Source organism: Saccopteryx leptura, chromosome 6, assembly GCF_036850995.1.
Source record: "Saccopteryx leptura isolate mSacLep1 chromosome 6, mSacLep1_pri_phased_curated, whole genome shotgun sequence".
In the NCBI taxonomy this organism is placed as follows: Eukaryota; Metazoa; Chordata; class Mammalia; order Chiroptera; family Emballonuridae; genus Saccopteryx; species Saccopteryx leptura.
The window spans coordinates 12,956,954-12,975,970 of record NC_089508.1 but is presented as its reverse complement, the minus strand read 5'-3'; the positions used below and the strand labels follow the sequence as shown (position 1 = coordinate 12,975,970).

Here is a 19,017-nt window from a genome sequence, read left to right as displayed (position 1 = left end):
TTGGATTTGTTTTTAAATAAACCAACCAGGAAATATGTAATAGCATCTGGTTTATTGGGACTAACCTAATAAAGCTGTAAAATAACTTTTCTTATAAAATCTCGTTTTTTCTTACTCAACATTACAAAAACATAAGCTTCTTGGACTAATTTAGCTTCAGTCAAAAGGTGACAATTGTATGCAGTGAGAAAAAAAAACCCTGCCTCTGCTATTTTAGCTTTTCTCTTTTTGTCAGGGAAAACACATTAGTTATAAAATAATTTACCAAATAAGCTCTAATTTAGGGGTTACCCAGCATAGTTTGGACAGCACATGTATAACTCTGAAATCTAAAACCTTTTAACCCGTCTGCAGGCTCCCATTAGCTCAATTCTAGAAAATAAGCTTGAAAATAAGCTAACTAGCTCACACATGAGGTTTCTTTTAACTGCCAGGTGGTAAGCTATTCTGAAGCTGTTTAGATTTGTGGTTGGGCCTCAAACGATGTCTCTGGACAGCATTCTGCTGGAGGCAGAACAAAGTTAAATTTAACATCTGTGTACTTTAAAACAATGCTGCCCACTTTTCTTGTTGCCAGGGTCACTTACACTCAAGAAGCACTGTACTTTTGGAGTATACAACAGCAATGTTTACTTACCCAGTTGATTTGGGGGTTACATGACAGCCAATACAAAAATGGACTCAGTAAGAAAACAAATGCTTACAAAGCAGTAACAAACAGCCTTTCCCCCCCAATATGTGTACCAAATAAATTCAACTTAGAAGAACTGAACTAAATATAAACACTTCAGAAAGAAGAAAAAGAACACTATGCTTGCTAAGAAATCTGGCATGATCGAGAGAACATGTCAGGGAACTGACCTCTGGGAGAGCACGGAAGCATTTCAATGCTTACGCCTGAGAACCTTTCTGTGAAGTTGTTCCACAACATTCTCTAGAGTCTCACCTTGTAGCATGCAAATTTTATGTCAACTTGTGTGTTTTTCTATAGCTAAAAATTTTAAAGACCAGAATGACAATTTTTTTTAAACAATGAAGCTCTTTTTTCTTCTTGAACAAAGAATTGCTTTTTCTTCACAATTCATAGAGGAAAAAATCCTTGAGCTCAAAACCCCCATATCTTCCTGCCACCAAATCTACAAAGGCACCTGAGTCCTCCCATCCCCCTTCCTCTTACCTAGGACGACCTTCGCCCCACCCCACCATCCCCGTGGGCCCGACACAGAGACCTTGATGCCATCAGCTATCCCCTCTTGTCTGTGTAGTTTCAATCTCTCACTCTCCGTCATGGATCCAGACTAGTGGTATTTAAGCATGTTCTAGTGTCACTCATCTTAAAACAGCACATAACACTGCCACCCCTGAACCCCGTTTGTCTCTGGCTAAGTCTCTCTCTTTAATCTCCTCCAGAACCAAGTCTCTCAAAAGTTCTGTTCACTTGCACCCACTCCTTAACCCGTTCTCATCTGGCTTCTCCTGCCAAATCACCACCAGAATTGCTCTTGACAAGGAGATGGGCTGATGCGTCAGATCTGACAGGTGCCCCTTGGAGCACCTTCTCTCCTTGGCTCCCATACCACCCCAGCGCTCCTAGGGTTCGTCCCCATCTTTCATCCGGCTCTTCCTCCTCCATACTTTTTCTTAGTAATCCCTTTTCTATCCACCCTCTACATTTTGGAGTTTTCCAGGTCTCAGTTCTGAGTCCTCGTCTTCTCTCTCCATTCTACAATCTCTCCTAAGGTGATCTCTTCTGCACATGGGCTTTAAATGTCATCGAAATGTCATTTAAATGCCAATGATGCTAAGATTTTCATCTGCAGCCTAGACATCTTTCCCAGGCTCCAAACCCATATCCACTGGTGACATAAAGCACAGTGGTTTAGATGAGCCTTGGGGCCAGACTGCACGGATGTCGAAACTAGTTCTTATACTTGCTCCCTGGGTAACCCTGAGCAAGTCGGTGCCGAGATTGTTTCTACATCTGTAACACTGAGATAATAACAGTATCCACTTCATAAGCTTATTGTGTGCATTAAATGAGCTGATGAGAGCATCTCCTATGCAGCACATAGTAAGCTTTCATTATCCTGATTGCTATTACCATTTATGTACATTAAAATACATCAAAAACATCTCAAACTTTGTATAAAATCGGATCCTTTCTTTTCTGTCCACCCCATATGTATCACCCCTGGTTTGCCATCTGTGAATTCTAAGGCAGAATTCCTTAGAATTCTTGCCCGTGTGACTGAATATAAGAAGATACCACTCATGTGATAGTGGGACTTTGCAGATGTAATTAGACATAATTAAGGTCCCAAATCAGTTGAGCTTATGAAAGAAAGATTATCCAGGATGACCTAACCTAATCGCATAAAGCCTAGAAGTCAGAGAAGGAGATCTATAAGTCAGAGTCAAAGCTTGGGAAGGACTTGACACGCATTTGCTGGCCCACAGCTTGAAAAGTCAAATGAGAAGAAATGCTGTGGCCTCTAGGAGCTGACAGAGGACCCTAGCTGACAACCAGCAAGGAAAACTGGGACCTCAATGACTATAGGAACTGATAGGTGCCAACTACAAGAATGAGCTTGGAAGTGGATTTTTACCCAGAGCCTCTAGATATGAACTCAGTCTGGCTGCCACCTTATTAATTTTAATCATGCTGTGAGAACTTCTAACCTACTGAACTGTGAGCTAATAAATGGATGCTATTATAAGTCACTAAATTTGTGATCATTTGTTATGCAGCAATAGGAAATTAAAACACCATCTGAACAGATAACGCCTTCAAACATACATTTGTTCCAGCCAGAAAAGCCAGTATCAATACAACACCAAATTCTGTTGATGTTATCTTCTAAATACATCTCAAAAATATTCACAATTCTTAATTTCTGATTGTTACTTAATCCAAGCCTGTATATCCCATCTGAACTGCATTAGCCTAACCATTAGGTCTCCTTTTATACAACCTTTCTTCCCTTTCTCCTCACAGCGATGGGAGTCATTAAAAAAAATTTTTTTTTTAATTTTTCTATTGATTTGAGAGAGAGAGAGAGAGAGAAGCATCGACTTATTGTTCCACTCAGCTTTTTCCATTTTTAGTTGTGTACTCATTGGCTACTTCTCATATATGCTTTGACCAGGGACTGAACCTGCGACCTCTGCATACCAGGACTGTGCCTGATTCACTGAGTCACCTGGCCTGGGCAAATGGGTATCATTTGTTACTATGCAAAACATACCTCTCAAAAACCCTTCAATGGCTTGACAGTGCGCACTCAGGATGCCTGAAAATCTAAGAAGTATCTACAATACCCCACACGAAACAGCCCTGGCTACCTTTCCAGTCCCGTTTCCTGTGATTCTCATGTGTGGATACCATGCTCAAGCCACAGAGGCTTTTGTTCCGGTGAGCCCAGTGTGCCACGCTTCTTCCCCGTTAGGACTGTCCGTGTCTCTTCCTTTGGCAGAAATGCTTCCTCCCCCCACTCATCAGCCTGTAACAGCAAGGCCATTACCTGAACATCACTGCTGCACAGCAACCTCCCTTCCCCTTCACACGATGCCAGGTCACCCTGCGAGACTCTCACAGAAACCTTCTTAAAGTTCATCCGAGTTGCTATCCATCAGATAGTTAATTGTACTATATATTTAAGGTCTTCCTGTTAGATATAGTTCAATGAGGGCAGCCGTCATATCTAATTTGTTCCCTGCTAAAATCCAGCGTTAGGTACGGTGCCTGAATTCAACAAATCTTTTATGAATGAAAACACTGTGGCTGTTTTGCCCAACTTATACATGGCAACAGCAGGACAAATTATTATGAGTTTGATATGTAAATGAGTCCATTAGATCTGTCCTAATCCAGGCCTAATTATTGTGTTTCCTAACAAACAAATTGACATTTATACCTAAAGGAAAAGCAGGGGAAATTTCATGGAAAAGGATTATTGCAAATCTACCTCTAAGATTTGGTGTTTATGCCCTCTTAATGCAGCACTGCATTCAGATACAAAGGGAAACATCCTTAACATATTTTAAATAGCTATTTCCCTTAGAAAAACATATATATCTCCACTCTAGGTTACTGCTGTGGTTAGAAGACAGATTGCCCCAGCTGACTTAGTTTTCCAGTTAATGACATCAAGAATATTCCGATGTGTAGAACAGCGCCTGGTGCAGGACAGCCAGCCTGTGTGCAAGCTCTACCTTCATGCCACTAGAATTCTTCTTTAAAAGGGTGCCTCACCTGACCAGGCGGTGGCGCAGTGAACAGAGTGTTGGCCTGGGAGGCTGAGGACCCAGGTTCGAGAGCCTGAGGTCACAAGCTTGAGCACGGCCTCATCCAGCCTGAGCACGTGGTCACCAGCTTGAGCCCACAGGTCACTGGCTTGAAGCCCAAGGTCGCTGGTGTGAGCCAGGGGTTGCTGGCTCGGCTGGAGCCCCCCAGTCAAGGTACATATGAGAAAGCAATCAATGACTAACTAAAGGTGCCAGAACTATGTGATGCTTCTCATCTCTCTCCCTTCCTGCCTGTCTCTCTCCCTCTCTCTCTCAAAAAAAAGTATGCCTCTATTGTACTGATGTCTCATTATGTATTTTTTTTAAAAGCCAAAAGTGGCCCTGGCCAGACAGCTCGATTGGTTAGAGCATCATCCCAAAGCACAGAGGTTGCTGTCTGATCCCTGGTCAGGGCCCATACAGGAACAGCTGGATGTCTCTCTCTCTCTCTCTCTCTCTCTCTCTTTCCTCCCCCTTCCTCTCTCACTGAAATCAATAAAAAAAATTTTTTCAATAAAAAGTGCTATTAATTAAAGACCTCACTTTTTTCCTTTTTTAGAGAAATATAAAAATAGCGCAAATACTTTATGACAGATATTTTATTTAAGAAGTAAAACACTGGATAGGAAATCAAGCATCTTCTCATATTTTCCTTATTATTCATAGTATGTATATAGGTGTTTATATAATCACATATTTACATAATCCCTACCTTGGTCCAGAGAAGAATTAAGGCAAATTACTTGGATTAACTAAAACTCAACAAAAGAAAGAGAAAGAAAAAGAAAAAGAACAGGCAGGGACAGAAAACAGTCCGAGGAAGAGGCTCGAGATGCATGCCAGACCACAGCTTGACATGGCAGAGGCCTGAGATTTGAAGCTGTCTAGCCACCAACTTGGTAAAGGAGTTCTGCTCAGGGACCCACCTCAGAGGACGCCTATGAAAAAGAGAACAGCTGGTCCAAAGCAGCTCGGCCCGTCTTGGTACTAAGCTCAGAAAGGAATGTCTTCTGGGATTCCTTAGAGTAGGCACCAGTCCACGTCTACTAAGCGCAACACTTGTTACCGTTTTCTACTAAAACAGTGATTTAAATAACTCACAGCTTTCACGTTTTATACTCGGTCACCGGGCCTGGGGTACAATTTTCTCTTGGCTCATTCCCTAGAGGAGCCCTCGCCAAGCACCAGCTTTGTTACCAATCCTGCCCACCAAACCACTCCTGACACCAGGAAGCTGAGGCTCCCGATTCTCCCTTGCTTTGGAGCAGAGGTTAATGCAGAGTGGAGGGTCTGACACAACACGACACACGCCACTCAGGAAGGTTTTCCGCTTATGGACCACAAACACAAAATATACCTGGCGCCCCCTTGACTTATGGGCTGAGATACCACCTCCTTTGGCCAAACAGGTCAGTATCTTCATCTCTAAAACTTGGTAAAAAGTTAAGGTATTGTCTTTTAAGGTCTAGGCGCTAGGGAATTAAGCTAGGGTACTATCAATAACCTATTTATATTTTTAACCTTCTTAATGTATCCTATAAAACTAAAGATAGACCACAAGTTCTGCCTACTCCTCTCAAGTCAAGGAAAGTGTGAATACATGGAAAAGTACTATAAAAATACACACTGAGAGAAACAGATATATATATTTATGCCTGTATAATAAAAAGGAGAGTTGTGCTGTTCTCACAGATAACTAAGAGTGTCACTGCAATCTTTCAAAGTGTCTAACTGTAAGGTAAATTATACTCCTAAAGAACTAATTATAAATTAAATTGTTATAAATGGAATCATACTCAAAAAAGCATCAGGGAACTGTTATTTTTAATGGAATCCAATCATAAATCCTTTGTTAAAACAAAATTATCTTTTAAAGCAAATCACTATTCCCAACTTTTATCTATAGCAAGATTTCCATAGTAATTCCATAGAACACCAGCTTAATACTGGTAAGTACTCCGGATATAATTAAATCTAACACCTTTACTTTATGGATTAGAAAACTTGGGCTCAGAAAGGTGAAATGACCTATCCCAGATCACACAGCAAGTTGGAGGCAGAGCTAGAAAGATGGTCCACTGCATGACCTCTGTTGGTCTTTACTTAGAAGACCCGAAGTATGAATGCCAGCAACCAAACGGGTAGAGATCTTTAATTGGTAGCAAAAAATCAATTTAGCAAATTTGGAGGAATGCGGTGACTGGTACAAATGGGTAAGACATTTCTTTTTAAAGTAATGGAAATGTTCTAAAATGAGATGATGGTGATGGCTGAATAACTATAAATAAACTAAAATTCATTGAACTGTACACTTAAAACAAGTACATTTTATGTTATATAAATTATATCTCAAAAAAAGCTGTTTAGCATAAAAGACACTGCGCTGCCACCTTGCACACTCTCCCATCACTTGCTCTGCAGGAGCCAGGTGCTATATCATGGGGACATTCAAGCACTCGCATGTGAAGGTCCACATGGCAAGGAACTAAAGCATCCCGCCAACCACACATGAGTGAGCTGTCTTAGAAGGGGAATCTCCAATCCCTTTACATGCTTTCGGGTGACTTCAATCCTAGCAAACATCTGGATACAACCTCATGGGAGACCCTGAGCCAGACTATCAAGCTAAATAACTCCTGAAGTCCTGACTCACAGAAATCCTGTGGCTCTCTAAGCCACTAAGTTTGGGGTAATCTGTTACACATCAATAGATAACTAATATCCCTTTCCTGACCCTCTCCTCAGTGTTAGGCTCTCTCTCCTAATGATAGACACCTAAGCAAATGTTTCCCCAGCAACCTTTCCTCTTCCTTAGTTTTACCCCAGCCATATGTTTAGTGTAATAGTTGTCATATCTTACTAGAACATAATTCCATTCCCTGGCCTTAGCTGAATGATCCAAAACAGGGCACCTGACCAAAGCCAGCCCAATAAAGTCCATCCCTGAGATTTTCAATATCTGAAGCTAAGTAAAAGGCAGTGCCTCTCCAGTATCTGAAGCTGTAAGATGTAAAACCGTAAAACTAGGCATCTATCAGAAGCCATGTTCTTTCCCATGTGGGAAACGTTGGACAACAGTGGAGAAGAACAAAGTCATTATACAGAGACAAAAATTCAAGGTGGAGGAAGTCTGTAAGTCTCTGGTTCTAGTGGAAAGACTATATCCGTTTTCTAACCCCAGCAGCTAAAACAGCACTCAATACATAAGAGGTAATAAAATTTTTATTGAATAAATAAATGGGTAAGACAACCCAGAATCCTTCCAATAATACTCTTCACTTTTTGTTGCTATTGGGCAATAGAGTTAGATTTGATTATTTGAAACCTCACTTCTTCTTTACTACCTTTATACTCTGTATAATCCTTTATTTATTATCATACTTATGATAATGTATCCTAATTACTGGTTTACATGGCCTCCTCCCCTACTATCAGAGGGCAAACTATTAGTCATTTTTGGTATCAGTACTATCTAGTCTAGAAAACAAAGTGCTCAAGAAATTTAAGTTTAACTGGTCTAATCAGCTTTTATAGTCATTCATCAACTTATCAACCTCCTAATATATTCAAGGTACTGAGAATACTATAAATTGTTAGACTTGGTCCTGAATTTTCATCCATTCAATAAGTTTATTCAACAAATAGTACATACTTACCATATATCAGGGACTGAAAACGGACAAGGGATATGGTCAAAGAAAAAACAACAGGCACCTGACCAGTGGTGGCAGAGTAGACAGAGCATCAACCTGGGTGCTGAGGTCCCAGGTTCAGAACCCTGAGGTTGTCAGCTTGAGGGCAGGCTTACCAGCTTGAGTGCTGGTTCGCTGACTTGAGCCAAAGGTCAATGACTTTGAACCCAAGGTCAAGGCATATATGAGAAACAATCAATGAACTAACTGACACAACTATGAGTTGATGCTTCTCATCTCTCTCCCTTCTTGTCTCTCTCTCTCGCTCATACACCCCCACCCAAAAAGAAAGAAAAAAGAACAAGGTCTCAAGAACCTTACAATATAGCACAGACAAGTAAATTGATAATACAGTATTTGTCTTAAATGTTAAAGAGATATGTGTAGGCTGCTAAACAGAAGCAGAGATTATGAGGAGTTTACTCTCTACTTCAGAAGACGTGTACAGAAAAAGATAAGTCTGGCAACGTGGCAGAGCCTGAGCACCCAATGACTTATTTGCTTTCCAAGTTACACTGAATTAATTCACACACTTTAAGAAAAGATACTGTTACAGAGTGATTTTTAGACTTATACTCAACCGACCATCTCCTGAGTGCTTAATATGTGCCAAGCAAGATGCGTAGCACTTTTCCAACAGGGTCTCATTCAATTTTCACGTTTTGTAGATGAGAGAAGTGAGTCTGAAATGACTTCCCCAAGGCTCCATGGCTAGTAAGTGGCAGAGCTGAGATTTAGAACGAAGTCTTCAAATTCCATATCGAGGAATGCCATGCTACTTCAATCAACATGGCTGAGACCATTTCCACGTCCTCACATGTGACTTTCATTGCCTTTTCATTCATCCTGCTGCATATAACACAGTGCCGGGGCACAAATGGGCAATCACCAACTGCTGACTTGATATGGCTTGAAATTGTCCACATTTTGAGAAGGGACCCCTGTCAGATCAGATCACTTTGGTGCCTATTATAGCATCATGTGCGGACAGGAGCTCAGTTGGCTAAAGATGAGTGAATTTTTCAAGTTATCTTTTAACAGTGTTTTGACCGCTATATCCGGTCAGTTGTTTCGATGTTCAGCAATACATCAAAATAACTGTTCATTTCCTTCGACAGTTAACAGTACTAATGAATTCAATATAATCTCACCATCCATCAGAGAAATTTCTGAAATGCAAACTTGAATCTGATGATTCACACAGTTGAGAAAAGGAAATAAAGCAGTACTCATTGTTTTCTACAAAACTAGCATTGTTTGCAAAACCCAGAAACCGAGCAGTTGGTTGACTACTAATAATAAGTAGGTTGCTCTTTGGTCATTTGGCAAGAAGCTGCTTGTTGTACCATGGCTGATGGCTGAGAAGCATATGAATTCAGTAGCTTTTGCTGTACAGAACAATCCTACATATAAAAATCGGTAACTTGTTATGTAAGGTAAGAAAAAGAGAGTCAAAACCTCCATACCAGAAAGCACCTGACACGGAGCCTGGCACAAATCAGGTATTAATTCTGAATAAAGGCTTACTAAATAAATAATTTAATAGCCCTTTGAAAACATCAGTTGTCTATTAAAGGGAGAGAGAAATATCAAACCAAACAAACATACACATGTTATGTTAGGAATTCAAAAAGATTATGTTGTAGCCTGATCTGTGCTGGCGTAGTGGCTAGAGCACCAACCTGGAGTGTTGGGTTACAGTTCAAAGCCCTGGGCTTGCCCAATCAAGACACATGTGGGGAGCAATCAATGAACAACTGAAGTGAAGCAACTCTGATCTTGCTCCCTCTCACACACTTTCTCTCTCTCCTTCTCTCTCTAAAATCAATATATAGCCCTGGCTGGTTGGCTCGGCATGTGGAAGTCCCAGGTTCAATTCCGGTCAGAGCACACAAGAGAAGCGACCATCTGCTTCTCACCCCTCACTTTCCCCCTTCTCTCTCTCTCTCCCTCTCTCTTTAAGTTTTATTTTTATTCTTTTTAGAGAGAGAGAAAGAGAGACGGGGGGGGGGCAGGAAGCATCAACTCCCATATGTGCCTAGACCAGGCAAGCCTGGGGGTTTGAGCTGGAGAACTCAACGTTTCAGGTCGATGCTTTATCCACTGCGCCACCACAGGTGACGTGCGCGCGCACGCGCTCTCTCTCTCTCTCTCTCTCTCTCTCTTCCCCTCCCGCAATCATGGCTCTATTGGTTCGAGCGCATTGTCCCAGGTACTGAGCATGACTCCATGGAGTTTCCACCTCAGGTGTTAAAAGAGCTTGGTTGTCCCTGGCCGGTTGGCTCAGTGGTGGAGCGTCCGTCTGGCATGCAGAAGTCCTGGGTTTGATTCCCGGCCAGGGCACACAGGAGAAGTGCCCATCTGCTTCTCCACCCCCACTCCTTCCTCTCTGTCTCTGTCTTCCCCTCCCACAGCTGAAGCTCCATTGGAGCAAAAAGATGGCCCAGGTGCTGGGGATGGCTCCTTGGCCTCTGCCCCAGGCGCTAGAGTGGCTCTGGTCACAGCAGAGCTACGCCCCCAGAGGGGCAGAGCGTCGCCCCCTGGTGGGCATGCGGGGGGGGGGGGATCTCGGTCAGGCGCATGCGGGAGTCTGTCTGTCTCTCCCCGTTTCCAGCTTCAGAAAAATACAAAAAATAAAACAAAAAAAAACAACTTGGTTGTGAGCATGGCCACAGATGGGCAGAGCATCAGTCCCAGACTGGGGTCACGGGATGGCGCATGCGGGAGGGAATCTGTCCTTCTATCTCCCCTCCTCTCATTTGGAAAAGAATTAGAAAAAAACAAAAAATTAGGCCCTGGCCGGTTGGCTCAGTGGTAGAGCGTCGGCCTGGCGTGCAGAAGTCCCGGGTTCGATTCCCGGGCAGGGCACACAGGAGAAGCGCCCATCTGCTTCTCCACCCCTCCCCCTCTCCTTCCTCTCTGTCTCTCTCTTCCCCTCCCGCAGCAGAGGCTCCATTGGAGCAAAGATGGCCCGGGCGCTGGGGATGGCTCCTTGGCCTCTGCCCCACGCGCTAGAGTGGCTCTGGTCACGGCAGAGTGATGCCCCCGGAGGGGCAGAGCATCGCCCCCTGGTCGGAGTGCATGCGGAAGTCTGTCTGACTGTCTCTCCCCGTTTCTAGCTTCAGAAAAATACAAAAAAAAAAAAAATTAAAATCAATATATAGGCCCTGGCTGGTTGGCTCAGTGGTAGAGAGTGCACTGCCCAGCGTGTGGATGTCCCAGGTTCAATTCCCAGTCAGGGCACATAGGACAAGCACCCATCTGCTTTTTCCGCCCTCCCCCTCTCACTTGTTTCTCTCTCTCTCTCTCTCTCTCTCTCTCTCTCCTCCTCCTCCTAAAGCCAAGGCTGGATTAGAGCAAGCTGGCCCCAGGCGCTGAAGATGATGCTAAAAGCTCAGTTCCTGAGCAATGGGCAGAACATCGTCCCCTAGTGGCCTTGCTGGGTGGAGCCAGGTGGGGCACATGCAGGAGTCTGTCTCTCTGCCTTCCCTCCTCTCACTAAATTTAAAAAAAAAAAATCAATATATAAAAAAATCTTTAAAAAAATATTATGGAGTAACTGGCTCAAGATACATAAATGTACAACGACCAAAAAAACCCCAATGTTTAAAAATGTTGAAATTAAGCATGCATTTAACATCTTAAAAGAAGTCATCACACTGGCACTCAATGGAATACTAAATGGCCATCAAATTTAAAAAAAAAAAGAACTGTGGCAGCTTTAACTTTAAAATCTGTTTAAAACAGGCACAAGGTGTACTAGGCATGCATACTCCTGAAACCTGCTATATAAGCTCTGTGTCTACACAATAAAAGACTATCTTAACATGCCAACGAAGCTAAATCAAAAACCCTGATAGGTGTTCACGAGAACATTTAATAGTAATAATGGACAACTCAAAGCAGTGGCTGTTCAGAAATGAAAAAAAAAAAGTCTAATAGGGACTGGGCTCCACAAATATAAATCTAAACTTACTGATTAGTCCAAATAAGCATTTTCTAAAATGAACAACCCAGACCCACACAATGAATAAAGTAATTTAAGTATAAAGCCTGGCACAACTCTAGTGATCTCAAACATTAGAATGTAAGCGCTTAAGCCGGCTCGGGAGTCGCTTTTTACCACGAGCTCTAAATTTACAGAGCCTTCATTTCCAGAGACCTTTGAAAGAAATTCAAGGCCAAGTATAGTATTTCATGATAACTGCAAATAAAAGCATTCAGATCCTGGAGCCAGCGGTCCGCCTTCATCTCACTAGCGAGTGCACTCCTGAAAAGCCCAGGGAACAGTCACCCTCTGATCTCGTACATGGCCCCAGCACCTTAGGGCACGATTCCACAAACCCCTACGGGACCACTTCTGGGGAGGCACAGGGGTGGCGAAGTGAGTCACACTCTAAAACAGCATCGTTCACCCCACACTGAGGAAGGCGCACCTTTTACCCGAACAGGATGCAGTGACAGCCGTGTCACCTGTGCGGGAAAGGGGCCCGAAGACATCCTCGCAGACAAGTGCCAACAGGCAGCTGTCTGCTGTCCCGCGGGCCCCAACGCCCAGCGCCAGCCGCTCATTCCCGGGCTAGGGAAAAGTTTCGGCCGGCTCCTTCCGAGCGCGCCCCCACGTTTCGGGACCCCCTGAATCCCGCCCTGCCCGTGAGGCCCCGCCCCGGCCCGGCCCCCGCGCCCCCCAGCGAACGGGCACCCCGTGCCCTCCGGACGCGCCCCCGCGCCGGCCCTGCCGGCAGAAGGCGGGGTCGCTCACCGGTCCGCAGCTCGTGCTTGACAGTGAGGAGCTGCTCTCCCGCGGCACCGCAGTCCTCGCTGGTCCCCGCGGCGCCGCTGCCACTGCCCCCCGCCTCCTCCATCTTCTCCCTTTCGGATCCCGCGGTTCTGCACGGGGACCTGGGAGGCTGTGGACGTCCGGCCCCTCACAGCTCCCGCTGCAGCCCCAGGAGCCCGGGTGCGGCGGCTCCAGAAGTCGGACGCACAGAAGAGTCTCTTTCCCGCTCTGGCCGCACGGATCGCTCCTCCGCCTCCTCCCCCTCCAGCGGGCACCGCTAGTACCGCGCAACCAAACCGCCCCTTGCTTCACCGCCTCCTCCTTCAAGCCGCTCCGCCCACAGCCAGCTAGGTACCGGAGCCCTTCGAGCCGCCATCGTTTATTGGGCACCGGGCGCGCGCATCTATCAATGCCGGCTCCCATTTGGCAAACCGCTCTGACGCTTCAAGAGCTGCTCCGCCCCGCTCCTCGAATTGTTGTTGCTTGGCGGGGTGGCAGGAGAGGGAGGAGCGCGACTACTCTGATTGGTGAGATCTAAGGTTCTGCCCCGCCTATTTTTCCTGGTGCACACGCGCAGTCAGAACCTTCCCTTCCCTGACCTCCCCAGAACGGTCACGCCCCTATCCCCCAGCTTCAATCTGTTAGTAAACACTGTCTAGTAGTCAGGAGGCGCGCGGGGCCTGTGATTGGCTATTGCTGAAAGAGGCGGGAGGGCTGATTGGAATATTTGGTCTGCCAGTCACGGTGCACAGAACTGGGTCCTGGAGGGGAGCGCTTCTCACGCACGTGTTTGCAGGACAAATCTGAGGGTCCTAGGTAGTGATACAGGGGTGTGTGATCAGCTGGAAAACAACATGTCTTAAAAAGGTGTTACTCGCACTAGTGAGCCCTAAGTAACTGGAGTTTGTGCTTAAGTACAATAGTCCTTAGCAAAAATTCACGATCCCAGCTCTAGCTGAGGACTTTAGCAAAGTCTAGACATTTACATTTTGTACAAGACTCATCCTAGGCACCAAAAGGATAAAGAGATTAATAAAATAAAATACAACCCCTGCCCCTAAGCAGCTTTCAATAGAACATGAGAAAAACAGAATCTGTGTACATACACGAGAAACTGTAAAGCAGAATTTGAAGTAAAACAGTCACACAAACTGTTAGAGAATCGCACAGATGGCAATAATTATTCTCAGTAGACGAGTTGGGGAAGGCTTCTAGGACAAGGAGGCATTTGAGATAACCAATTTAAAGAATAGGTAAGGTGGAAATATTCAATACCAGCAGCAGACATTTCATAGAGAGACGGTATCTGAACACAGACCTGGAAGAAGGCAAGGGTGGGATGAAGTGATAGGGAAGGCTGATATGGACTGAAGAGAGGAGGAGAAAGACTGCAGGGTGAAAATACTGATGCAAGCGGAGAACTTATGGGGCCTAATTTCTGGCAGCGGACACAAGAATGGAAAAAGAGGATTAAAGATGGATACTTGAACATAATTCATATAGAAGCAACCTTTTAAACTAAGCATGGGTTAGATCAGAAGTCAGCCAAGTTTTTCTGTCAAGGACCAAATAGTAAATATTTTAGGCTTTGCTAACCATGTGGTCTCTTTCACAGCTACTTACATTTGCCATTGAAGGCAGCCATAAACAGTAAGCAAACTAATGAATATGGCTGTGTTCCAACAAAACTTTATTTATGGACATTGAAATTACATTTCTCATAATTTTCACATCGTAATATATTCTTATTTTTTTCAACCATTAAAAAATATTTTTAAAAACAACAACAACAAAAAAGAAAATACAAGCAGTAAACCAGAATTGACCTGAGGCCATAGTTTGCACAGCCAAACTGCCCCTTCGACTCCTGGACTCGACGGCCTGAAGAGGTAAAGCAGAGCAGCCTCGGCAGCCCCTTCAGGTTGTCCTCAGCTCACTGGGCTTGCTGACCTGCAGCAGTCATCCCACTAAACCAATGATTTTCAACCTTTCTCATGGCACACAGAAATTAATTATTATAATTCTGTGGCACACCAAAAAAATGTATTTTTTGCCAATGTGACCAAAATATAGGCACAATTTTTATTCATTCACACCAGATGGCTATTGTTGTGTTGGCTGTTGTCGTTTTTATTTGACACTCTAAGTGGAAAGAGGCAGTGCCCCTGACTAAATAGTCAGGTGGTGCATGTTTTACAAATTCTTTAGGTAGGCCCTGGCCAGTTGGCTCAGCGGTAGAGCGTCGGCCTAGCGTGCGGAGGACCCGGGTTTGATTCCCAGCCAGGGCACACAGGAGAAGCGCCCATTTGCTTCTCCACCCCTCCGCCGCGCCTTCCTCTCTGTCTCTCTCTTCCCCTCCCGCAGCCAAGGCTCCATTGGAGCAAAGACGGCCCTGAGCGCTGGGGATGGCTCCTTGGCCTCTGCCCCAGGCGCTAGAGTGGCTCTGGTCGCGGCAGAGCGACACCCCGGAGGGGCAGAGCATCGCCCCCTGTTGGGTGTGCCGGGTGGATCCCGGTAGGGCGCATGCGGGAGTCTGTCTGACTGTCTCTCCCTGTTTCCAGCTTCAGAAAAATGCAAAAAAAAAAAAAAATTCTTTAGGTATACAAGTCTGGGAAGATAAAAATTGCTGTGCTAACCCACGGCTGCCTACTTGTTTGTCTTTATCTTCCACAAGTAGTGTGCTGTTTGTAGCCAGGGGATGACTGTGTGCAATTGTTTGTTCACTCAATCACTTTTACACCAATTATATATCAAGTAGTGTGGTAGATGCCAGAGGCACAGTGGGAACAAAACATGCCATCCTTGCATGCATAGAGCCTACAGTCTAGAAAAGGAAATAAATCTTAAGTTATTGCATTAGGAAATTTAAGATAAGGAAATGTACACTTTCCATGTGATCACGCTATAAAGGAAAATGGTAGTGTGCTACAGTGAATATATCAAGGGGCCTAATTTGGGTCAGAGGAACTTGAAGGCCTGTATAAGGAAGTACTATTTAAACTGATTCTTAAAGATGAGTAGGCTTTAACCAGGATGTGGCAGAGCCTGGTCTGATGCTCACCAATCTCATTTCCTCTTCCTGGACACACAAGAGAAGTACAGTACCAGTCTTTCCTTTGCCATTAGGCTAAAGTCATGTGGCTGTTATCTGGCCAATGAGGTGAGGACAGAGGTGACGTGTCCACATCTTTCTTTCCAGGCCTGGCAGAGAAAACCCCATGCATAATCACTCACACTTTCTTCTCTTACCATAGCACTACAAAGGCCACATTTTGAATATGGGGGTGCCACAATTTAGAAGAACTCTGAACCCCTGGGTTTCCACTTGAAGAAGAGCCATCCTGCCCTAAATCAGACTATCATGTGAGCAATAAATAAACCATATTAAGCATAAGCTACTGCAGTGTTTGAGGAGTTGTTTGCAACCAAAGCATAATCTAGCCCTCCCTGGTGAATTCACAAATAAATTGTTGGGAAGAGAAAATTCTCAAGTTTCAGATGCAAAATACTGACATAAGGCAAAAAGCCTATTGTATTTTAGAGACTGAGAGAAAGCGCATAGGGTCATAACACAGAAAGAAAGAGATGAGATAAGAGAGGCAGACAGACACCCAGTTGCAAAGTGTGGTACAAGTTATAATTTTGGAATTTTTTCCTCTGTGAAGTCAAAAGCAATGGAAGGAAGTTAAGCAGGGGAATGATATAAATGGGGAAGTATTTTCAAAAGGCCACTGTGGTTAGTGTTTGGAGACTGGGCTGGAGGGACCAAGAGGATACAGGGATACCGGTTAGGAGGCTGTCCCTGTCATCTGGGCAAAAGATGACAGCAGGTGTAGTAGATAGCTATGGAAAGGAATAGAATGTTTCTAGATAGATACTTTGGACTTAATGAGTTATTGGACTCAGTGGGTGAGGAAAAAGGGGGCATCTGAAATGACACCAAGTTTTTAGCATGAAGAACTGGGTGGATGGGAGAGGAGGATGGTGACAAATAAGGAGAGGGGTAAATGAAAGGAAAAGCATGTATCAGAGAGACTATCAAGAGTTTCATTTCATCATATCCGATGTCGATATTAAGTAGCTATGCGGTATATGATCTGGAGAACTGCAGAGAGGCCTGGGACGGAGATGTAACTTTAGGAATCCTGGACGCGTAGACGGTATTTGAGGCCAGAGCTCTGAGTAAGAGTGCCTGGGGAGAGCATGCGCAGAAGGAGGGAAGAGGGACCCAGGACTGAAGTTGAAGAAATTTCAACACTGAGATGTTGGAATGAGAAGGTGGAGCCAGAGATGTAGGAGGAAAGCCGGAGAGCTTTGTATCTTGGAAGCCCAAGTGTTTTAAGAAGGAGGGAGTGGTAGCTAGGTCACATGCCCTAAGAGGTCACATAAGATGAAGTCTGGAAAGAAAGAGCCCGTGAATTGCCAACTTGGGTGCCACTGGTGACAATATCCCAAGTGGTTTGGTAGAACAAATGAGAAGCAGAGTAAAACAGTATGTGTGAACATCTTTTTCAAGGAGTTTGCTTCTGAAGGAAAACAGAGAAGGAAGGTCTCAACTGTAGGGACCTAGGGAGTTTTTTTAATTTACTTTTTATTTTCAAATAATTTTTAAATTACAGAAAAGTTTCAAAAACAGTAGAGAATTTCCACATACCCTCCACCACACTTCCTCTGATATTAATGTTTCATACCTGGAATGCCGGTGGCTGAAGCCAGGCAGGTCCACACTGGATGCGGGCGGACAGTAGAGGAACTGTGGAGCTGGAAAACGTCGGGCCGTTTCCGTCTATTAGATTCTCGGGGTGGTGGGGGAGCAAACAGAAAAACTGCCCCTCGCGGCGGTGGGCAAGCAATCCCTACCGAGGGAAAGTACCCGTGGCCCTATGTACGCCACACGCACGCGCGCGCGCGCTTTGTGCCTCGTGCTCACACACTAGTCATGCAAAGTGCCTAATACAGCTGTTTTCCCGACAGTTGGAAACCTACATTTAAAGAGTAGATAGAAGAAGAGGCGCTGCCCGACCTGGGGTGGCGCAGCGGATAGAGCCTCAACCTGGAACGCTGAGGTCGCTGTTTGAAACCCTGGGCTTACCCAGCCAAGGCACATTATGAGAAGCAATCAGTCAACAAGTGAAGCAACTATGATCTCACTCTCTCTGTCTCCTTTTCTCTCTAAAGTCAATAAATAAAATCTTAAAAAAAGAAAAAAGAGGAGCCAACATAGAGGGTAATCTCAGTAAAATAGAAATAAGCCCTATGAACTGATCCCACCTGTAGAGAGGTTAAAAACAGTCAGATGTACACACATAGAGCAAAGAGTTTATTTCAGAAATGCAAGTCCTGTGATGGAGGAGTGATGGGGAGACGGGAGGAGAAGGACTTGGGAATCGAGGGCAGTGGAAACAGTTTGGAACAGTCACTGTGGAAAATAAATACAGTGAGCCAGTGTGGATAACTGCTGACTAGCACCTGGAGCCCAGGTGGAGGGAGAAAGCCTGAATCCGGATAGTCAGATGTCTTCCTTTAGCAACTTACCCCCTCAGGGTTGGAGATTAGCGATTAGGCAACAAACCAGTTGGAATGAGTGTGACCCTGGGGCCCAAGCTGGGTGAGCAGGCAGAAGCCAAGAAAACACTGCCAGCCTGCGAGAATCGGCTGGGGTCCAGGGGCAGCAGCTTATTAACGCAAATGAGTAAAACAACAGTTCGCAGCCTTGGCTGCACATTGGAGTCACCTGGGATACTTTAAAACAAAAACAAAAACTCCCACCCCTGAAAACTGTGACTTAATTGGCCTGGGGTGGGGCTTGGACTTCAGAATATTTTTTTTTAAAGTTCCCCGTGTGATTATAATGTAGAAAACCGGCTTTGTGATGTACAACTCTAATATACAATGAACAGAGGAGAGTGTGGCGAATAAACTGGAGTTCTGAAACAGCGGCTTTTCAGAGGTAGCAATGCCAGATAGGGTAGGAAGAAAAAGTATAAATCGGGGGCTGAAAACACCCAACAAAACAGGGGGGAGCTTAACGGATCAGGTGGCCATATGAGAGGATGGCTGGGAGTCAGAAGAGGGAAAGGTTTTGAAGGGGCATGAGATAATGGACAGTGGTCTGGATGGAATTGCTGGAATTGAGGAGAGCATCAGTGGTCCCTCGTGCCCTGAGAGATGGACAAGTAGGGAGGGCAGGTCTGTCCGTGAAATGGCTTGGAAAGGGAAAATGTCAGGAGAAAGTCAGGTTTCTGCTAAGACTGGGAAGCG

The 19,017-nt window shown here is 44.8% G+C and overlaps 1 protein-coding gene across 1 annotated transcript in view; it reads right to left on the bottom strand.

Annotated features, from left to right (window-relative positions):
• The window catches only part of RPS6KA5 (ribosomal protein S6 kinase A5), a 133,251-nt gene extending 120,200 nt beyond the window's left edge, over window positions 1-13,051 (bottom strand). Inside the window, exon 1 of the mRNA XM_066344082.1 lies at window positions 12,739-13,051. Coding sequence (XP_066200179.1) covers window positions 12,739-12,841 — 103 coding nt within the window. The 5' untranslated portion in view covers window positions 12,842-13,051. The remainder of the gene's footprint in view (window positions 1-12,738) is intronic.
• Window positions 13,052-19,017: the final 5,966 nt, after the last annotated feature.